Source organism: Ptychodera flava, chromosome 22 (genome assembly GCF_041260155.1).
Source record: "Ptychodera flava strain L36383 chromosome 22, AS_Pfla_20210202, whole genome shotgun sequence".
Taxonomy (NCBI): domain Eukaryota; kingdom Metazoa; phylum Hemichordata; class Enteropneusta; family Ptychoderidae; genus Ptychodera; species Ptychodera flava.
The window spans coordinates 14655392-14663846 of record NC_091949.1 but is presented as its reverse complement, the minus strand read 5'-3'; the positions used below and the strand labels follow the sequence as shown (position 1 = coordinate 14663846).

The 8455-nt window shown below is 38.0% G+C and overlaps 1 protein-coding gene across 5 annotated transcripts in view; it reads right to left on the bottom strand.

The window, feature by feature from the left end:
* The window catches only part of LOC139122754 (substance-P receptor-like), a 93725-nt gene continuing 85270 nt past the window's right edge, over positions 1–8455 (bottom strand). For 3 of the 5 annotated variants that reach the window (XM_070688446.1, XM_070688448.1, XM_070688447.1), the window contains 4 exons: positions 5375–6519; positions 4559–4709; positions 3458–3651; positions 1–1688 (listed from right to left, as the gene is read on the bottom strand). In XM_070688446.1, the coding sequence (XP_070544547.1) occupies positions 1490–1688; positions 3458–3651; positions 4559–4709; positions 5375–6048 (1218 nt within the window). In that variant the 5' untranslated portion in view covers positions 6049–6519 and the 3' untranslated portion in view covers positions 1–1489. Of the gene's footprint in view, positions 1689–2910; positions 3048–3457; positions 3652–4558; positions 4710–5374; positions 6520–8455 lie in introns of all 5 variants that reach the window. The other 2 variants (XM_070688444.1, XM_070688445.1) reach the window with 1 other exon arrangement.

Genomic DNA, 8455 nt, shown 5'->3' with positions numbered 1-8455 from the left:
TGATGAATATTTCTGCAACTCTCTTCTTTTAATTAAAGACTGCTATAATTGATAAAATATTTGTACACTGATTTAGAAAAGAAAAACATGTTAAAGAGGCTAACAGTCCAAACATTTCTTTATGTAAAATGTTAGCGATGGCATCAAAACCAATAGTCAATGCTAATCATATAGACAAAGAAACATACAATATACATTACAATCCAACCAGCAAAATCAATTAAGTTCTAATCTACAAATCGCTCTATTAAATGATGTATCGATTTAATTATTGCATGTGACATATTTTCACTAGTATGTTACAATGGCTGAAAGATTTCCTCGCGCGCTTGTGTTTTTATTAATTAAGTACAGATTTAATTAGCCATTATGTTGAACACCCCCAAAAGAGTTACTATTTGCACAATTATATCATTTCACTACTTTAAGTCAATTTTTAAAACCTACTGACAGTCCCAGAATTGAAAACTTACGAACTTCTTTATATACAGTAAATAGTTCTATTTCATCCTTTAAACACTTTAAAAACGTGTGTTCCTAAATAAGTTGTGATCCTAAATGGTTGTAAAGCAAGAATCGCATTCCTAAACCTGTCTCTCCTATATGTAGTTTGGTGATAAAATCGTGCCAGACATTTCCAAATATGGTGACTCTTTGATCCAACCGACATTGATTAAAAACCCCTGAGGCTACGATTCATGCAATTGGCATTTAACAAACCCATTTGATGTGTAAAACAAATATTTGTAGAAGGTCTCTAAAGGTCGTTGTTATAGGTAAAGATTTATCTAAACATTTCTCCAAAATTTAATAAACCCGGTGTATATACTATTGAACATTACAAGGTTTGCTCACTGAGATGATGACGTATATATCAGTGGCGGTCCTCTGAGCACGATTGTTACTCAGAAATTACATTCAAAAAAATTTTGATGTAAGAATTTCCGTATACTTATCAACACTTTACGTGAAAGTTCTCTAGTGGTACTGTAAACAAACAGCAGTCAAAAAATATTGTAAGCTACAAAGTTCATTTCTCTGAATCAAAATTACTTAAAAATCTAAAAGATTCTTCATCGTGTTGTATAATGATTTTGTGCTGTATGATGTTATGTACATGGTGACACTGAATAAAGTGCGGCATTCTAATAAGTGCCTTTGTATCATTTTCCTGTGTGAAGGTTAGCATTTGTGATCCAAATATAAATACTAACGCTAGTATAGAGATGATAATCATTAAGGTGGCATTCGAACTTTGATCCATGCTAGAACTACAAAGACGCAGTCTCTCGACTTTGATAACTTTCCGATTGTGAAAAAAGTAAACCTGGATCGTAGTGGAGTCAATAGTAGTAGAGTCACAGCCACAAGACTTACACGCCTGTAATACTACTTCCTTCCACCTTTCTAAATGGATGCTGCCATATTGAGGTGTCCGTACCGCTTAAAACGTTACCGCAAAGGACGTTGTCCAGGTTTGGGGGCCATCTCACATGGCGTTCTCTGCCAGCGAATAATCCATTGTGACCGTGGTGGTCATGACGGAACCGTTCCGGGAAAGCTTCATGCCGTGCCCGGCGTTGTACGTGCCGCTCATAGTGCTTGGTCGAGAGGCGTCGATTCGCTGGTCTGGTGCCCATTTAACGCACGGGAAGCACCGCAGTGCTTTCCTGAAACCTCGACGGAATCTGCAAGGCAAGAATACCGTTGTCAACCTCCGATTTGATTACTCTTCTTCACTGGTAGCTCCTCGCTGGCAATATAATTTCTCCGTCCTAATTTATGATTGCTTTTGTGCAGACTTTGAACACTATCTAACAGTGTTTGAATTTGTGAGGCGTGATCGGCAAACAGTAACCACTTATACCCATTCTTTAATATCAAGCCATATCCATGGTTAGAATCGGGGTTGCAAGTGATTTAGGAAAATGTGCTAGTGTATTAGAGAATGTTGAATGACAACACTGGATAATGGTGAGTGGTTCAACTGAACTTCTTGTATACTTTAGTTCTTTGTAAGTGACCATTTTGGTAGTCCTGGGTAAGGTGAATGAAAGCTTCTTACAGTGGCCTTATGCAAAACATACTGTAACGTGATAACTATATATATATATATATATATATATATATATATATATATATATATATATATATATATATATAGTATTGCATAATCTATTTTGCATCGTACAGCCGGAGTAACTGTTAAGAAATGCTATGACTGTGCAATAAAGTGCGCCTCATACAGATATATCATTTATTGATAGAGATTGCAACAAGACTACTTGAGCTACCCCTTATTGGATTTAAGCAAAGACTTGCTTCTGATTGGTGGCATGCACGGAGAGATGGCATGCACAGGCGATCATTGTTAAATCATTCAAATCATGCTCATCATGCTGACATCACGTGGAGAAGAAATCACGATCCTGAGAAAATATACAGTAAGATGAAAAATGTAACACAACGTAACTGTCGTTGTTAGTAGTAAAATGTTGTGCTAGCGGCGGGTCCCTGAAGCAACTTGATACATGAGTGTGAAAGCGACCATGTAAGTTCTCTGAAGATATTAGTTGTAGGCTGATTTATAAGCTAGAGGGCGTAGTAAGGCTAAAAGAAGCAAAGCGCGTGTTCAAAAAATGTTTTCATGTACTAATGAAGTGGCAAGGTTTGAAAAATGGTTTTGTAGCGGGAATATAAGACAAATATCAAAACACTTTCTGATATGCACACACTGCTCGGAAATTCCGATGTTCCACTACATTTGGAACTAGCAAACCAAGGCACTGGGTTGTGGTTCATGCATACCGGTACCGGAAATGGCAATTTCACGAATGACTGACAGGTGGATATTGACCAATCAGAAACGAGCTTTGCCTCTGACCGTCTCACACTCGTATATCAGCTTACTTCCAATGGTGGAAACGTTGTTCCTCCTTATATAGGTGACACGTGCATAGCCGGAGCCGAGGACTTTCGACCAATGTTCCTTTGAGTAATTGATGCAAGGAAGCCATCTAAATGCTTTCTTGAAGCCCATCCTAAAACTATAACACAATAGTGCGATAATTTTTCCATAAAACAACTGTACAAGAGAATAAATATCCATTTAATAGCATAAGCACTGAAAATTAAGTACTCGGAACCTAAAAGAATATTACACAATGCGCCATCTTGTATGAATGCGCGCGTTGTATTCTGGTTCAAATTTTATCAAGCACGATATCGTGAGTAGTATGCGTGATCTTTGACCTATGCAATCACCAACTCAAAGATTGCATGGCGACCAACATCAACTACCAATTGCAGGTTGACACGAAATGCATGTAATACTGGTGTTTAGTGTTACGAGTCGGGTGTAAATACAACGGGGAAAATGATAGATTTTTTGAGAAACGTTTTGGCGAAACACGCAATAAACTTCACAATGCAATAAGCGTATCATTGTCTCACTCACCTGTCATTTAACCAACAGTAGATGAAAGGGTTGTACATCGAGTTGCTCATGGCCAGCCAATAGAATGTCATGTAGATTTCTCTGGCATGTTTGTATGAATACAAGTCATAGAAACGGCCGAGAAGGAAGTACACGTGAATGGGAAGCCAGCAGATGGCGAAAATGATCACCACAATAACTAACATCTTGACAACCTGAAATGAGAAAATTTTCCACCAATGAAAGACGATAAACGAACAAGTAAGGTAGTATGCGCCTCGAAAGTGAAAGACTTAAACTTTTGCTCAAACTTTCCTGAATGAAACGTTCAACAATTCGTTTACCAAATCAACGATAAAATCGGGGATCTCAGTGCAAAGTTTGGAACTAGTGAAACGAATTGCCTAACATTTTGCGATATTTGAAATTCAAAATGACCACCATTTCAATGTTAACTCTATGGAAGGAAAATAAATTTTGGATTTTCGAAAAACCAAGCCGGTGCAAGTTTTCCTTTCTCCAAGAGCTTTAAAACGAGCCCCCACAAATGGTAGATCAGAAAAGAATTGTAGAAATTTGAGAGTCCAATTACCTGTCCCCGAGGCGCGTTCTACCTTAATGTCGGTCTTGATTGAGGTTAGCATTTACGATAGCATTAACATTGAGTAGGAAACATTATTCACCTTTACACATACATTAACGACTATTCGTGACATACCAGCACCGTAATGTCAAAGTAACTAGGTCACTAGAAATAACATTTATGGTAATATTAGCTTGCCAAGCTTATTTTTTGTTGTTTGAGCAACGTTTTGCGCAGCCCCAAGTGAAAAGCAAGTATTGACTACCGAAAATACAGAAGATCGTGCGCCATCAATGTTTGCCACATCAGACGTGTGTAGTATTAATTCTGAGTACCCGTGTGCAACATGGAATGTACTGTATGTTATGCTATCTGACCTGTACCCAATCAGCAATCTCGAAGGTAACAATGACTATCTTCATAGCCAGCGAGTCCTCAACTCAGGCTGTAATTTTGAAGATGTTTGCTATAGCTTCAGTGTTACTTCTATGTCTTGAAATCGACGAAACTAGGTCATTTTGCACTGTTTACTTTCTTACCTTTCTTTTAGCCTTCAGTTGTTCTTTATGGCGATTAGACGCCTCGCCAGGAGCCTGGCTTCCCCACAGTTTAATACCAACGATGGTGTAGCATATCGCTTGGGCCAGTAGTGGCACAACGTAGGTTACAACCATAAAAGCACACGAATACCTAGCAACAGACACAGAAAGCGTACTTTAAATAATACAAACATGATAGATATTACCTTATAACCTCTACTCAATCAGTTTGTCGACTAATCAATATGTCTACATGTATCTAATCGTAAAGACATTTATATTCGCCACAAAATGCAATACAACACTTCTTTGCTCAATGAGTGATTAATAGAACAAATATAGACTGTAACGAGAGCGCATGACGTGGAATACGATCCGCAGATTATATGTACTACTCAATCTATATTCAATTGACTGTAGTCATTTGACAATGGCCGCTGATTATACAAAAATGTGCTTTTTGCTTTATTGCTTCGGCGATTTGTAACTATTTCTTCATTAGAAGAGCACTTACAGCATAGAACCATAAACAGTCATTCTTTGTGCCGAAATGTGATATACGTTAGAAAGTTAATGATATAACAATCTGTAATTTCGATTTGCAAATATCATATTCCGCTTTCTGACCCACAGAGTTTTGTAAAATATTTGACTTTGAGATATATGTTATCAATGATATTTAAATCAAATGTAATAGAAATTCGCAAACATTTGCCATTATATCACATCAAAACGAGTCCATTATAATAACTAATCCCTTGTAATGTCAAAAATTGTCCTACATTTTTCTATCCACGTGTAGAAATGCGAACGTACCAAAAATACCAGGCGCCATAGTCCGTACCGTCAGGCCAAATAGTAGCACAAACTCTCCGTGTTATCAATGGGTCCGGTGAATCATCTGGGCACGTGAGAACATACTCCCTTGAATACAACAGCCACGGCATGTTGATCGCCACAGACACAAACCACACCAGACATATGATTGACTTGGCTTTTAGTTTAGACATCCGTGGTCGCATGGGATGCACAATGGCGATGTACCTGTCGATACCGATCGACATCAGCGTGAAGATGCTGGCTGCGACGGTGGCCGGGCCGATCAAACGCTGTATTTTGCAGTAAACATTCCCGTAATACCAGTCGTTGTAGATCATGTAGGTGAAAGGGAACAGTACGTTGAATGTTGCGTTCATGGCATCCGCCAGAGCCAGATTCACTATGAAGTAGTTGGTAACGGTACGCATTCGACGGTGAGCCAGGACGATCCACAACACAATGATGTTCCCGACTGTTGCGATGACTATCATCGCACCGAAGACGAGCGCCCACAGAAATACCGAAACCGGTGGTGGCGATGGCAGGTTCTGCGGGCAGTACATTGTGTCATTTCCAGAACCATTGAAGTAGAAGTGTGTCGGAGAAATCGTCGACTCAAATGTGAAGTTGTATCCATCTTCTGAAGGTATATATGGGATGGGAGACGCCATCGTGACGGAGTGGTCTGACTCAAAACAATCTATGAAAATCAAGTCAAAACCTAGTTGAGACGTTCTCCCGGTATCAATTGAACAGACTGTCGATTATGTTTCTCCTTACAATATGTTACATTTCAGTCAACTCACGCGCGAAAATAACGTGTTTGTTTCTCGCTGACGAGATCTTCGCCCCAGAGAAAACGACAATTCTGTACCAAACGAGTCTCTGTTACCAATACTCGTGTGACGAATGTTGAAATAGGTCGGGCAAATAACGACACAATATACTTGACGAGCGTCGACAATATGATTTCCAAAAGACTGCACTGAAAGTGCTGTATTAACAAGACATCGGGTCGTGAGCATCAATTCTTAAAGCATACGAATTGTACTTTCAACTTGTACGAAGACACAACTTGTATTTTCATGAACGTGTTCAACCATTCCTAAAAGTCATTCATCAATAGATGTCCCTACAAGAACCTGTAAAGTTGGAAGAATATAGCAATAAAGATGAAATATTGGTTAAATAAAGATAGATAAGATTTATTGAATTTTATGAATATATATTCATACAGATATTTTAATTCGTATATGTAATATATTATGTACATTTAATACACACATATATATGTATATATATATATATATATATATATATATACATATATATATAGTGACTTCATTCTAACTACATAAATGTGCATATATGTATATATTATATAATTATATATAAATATATATATATAGTGACTTCATTCTAAATACATAAATGTATATATATATATATATATATATATATATATTATATATATATATACAGTTTTTCATGACTTCATTTTTTTTGAACTATCGTGTTCATCTCACGGATTCTAGTGTGTTCATTGCAGAAGAAAACTAGGCATTCCGCGCGGATCGTATATCTTCGACTGGTGAAGGATGGATCTCAATTATCTGATTCGCACGATTGCAATCCATTGACATGTTTGATAATCTATCAGAGGCAAGCAAATAGGCTCTGAGTTACTATTCAATGGTTAGCATTGGAAACTGATTGTTTTTTATCAAATCAACAACAGTGTAATCCTTTTGAAGACTCGTTTGGTGAACAGGTACAAGTCTGACAATCGATTACGCTCGACGTGCAGAAAATGTGAATAGAGGAACTCAGTCTGGCTGTTTTAAATTACGCTAACCTTACGTGTGATGGTAGTTGTAATGGTTGATAATATCATTTATTATTATAGTTATTATTATTATTATTATTATTGTACTTGGGCCTCAGCCCAAGTACATTTGTTTTCATTCCGTGGGGAAAAACTCTGTAAGGTATAACCATTCCTGGCTGAGACCAGGGAGGGCAAAATGTCTTGGCTTCATCTTTCTTGGCATAATAAATGGCGTAATGATGTTAACTGAATGGAAGTGCTGCTCTCAGCCAGTCTTGAATAAGTGAGATGTGAATATTAATGCTTCTCTATCTGAGTTTTTGCCACAAAATCTTCTGAATATAATCAAAATGTGCATCGAAATGCAACAATTAATGCACCCTCCGTTTCCTAGGCGATGGCACGATCCTTGCTACACCCACTGGACGAGCCAAAGTGGGAGGGGTAATTTCAGTTTGGTCGAACAAGAGGGCTCGAGACCAGAATTTAACATTTAAACTTGAAACATGTTTAATCGCTGACAAGATGTGGACTAGTGTTAATCGAAGTAAAATTGTGAAAAGGAAAGGTTTTATATCCCGGACACAATGAAAAACATTACGACTGAAACTGTACCCCCAGTTGAGAATAGTAATGCCCACAGCGATGGAGAACACTTATCCTTGAGCTGAGAAAACCAGACCATCATTTCGAAATAGAGCTGCAGATTCGAGAAGCTCGTTCAAAATAGCTAGGTACACCCCATAAGGGGTGGTTTCGAGTTATGAGGGCAAATTTCGCCTCCTTCATATAGAAATCGTACGTTGTTTTTTCCAGGAGAACACACCATTTGACACAAAATTTGCATGTAAAGGGTCGCCAGTAAGCACGTGGTCAAATCTGGCATAAGAAACGATATGAAATGTTGGGTGAAGCCAGTCCAAAATAAACTGATTTGAACTTTTGTGTTTTGTAATTTATACCACTGCAGTAACATTACCTTTTTTGACAACATCACACAATGTAATACGTTTTGAAACTGAATACTCCGACGTATTCTGTGTCTCCTTTGCTAAAAAATACGGTATGCCGATTACCATGTAAGGAGATGATGACGTCAAGACAGATTTGTAGTGTGTTTGGTCCTGGATGGTGCACGAAGTTTTGTCAAGGTAGCTTGTGCATTTATTTCCTAAATGGGAGAGATTAGGGTCGATCTAAACGAAGGCCGAAGAATGTTATGATCCTCTAAGCGAGCTGAACTCTAACAC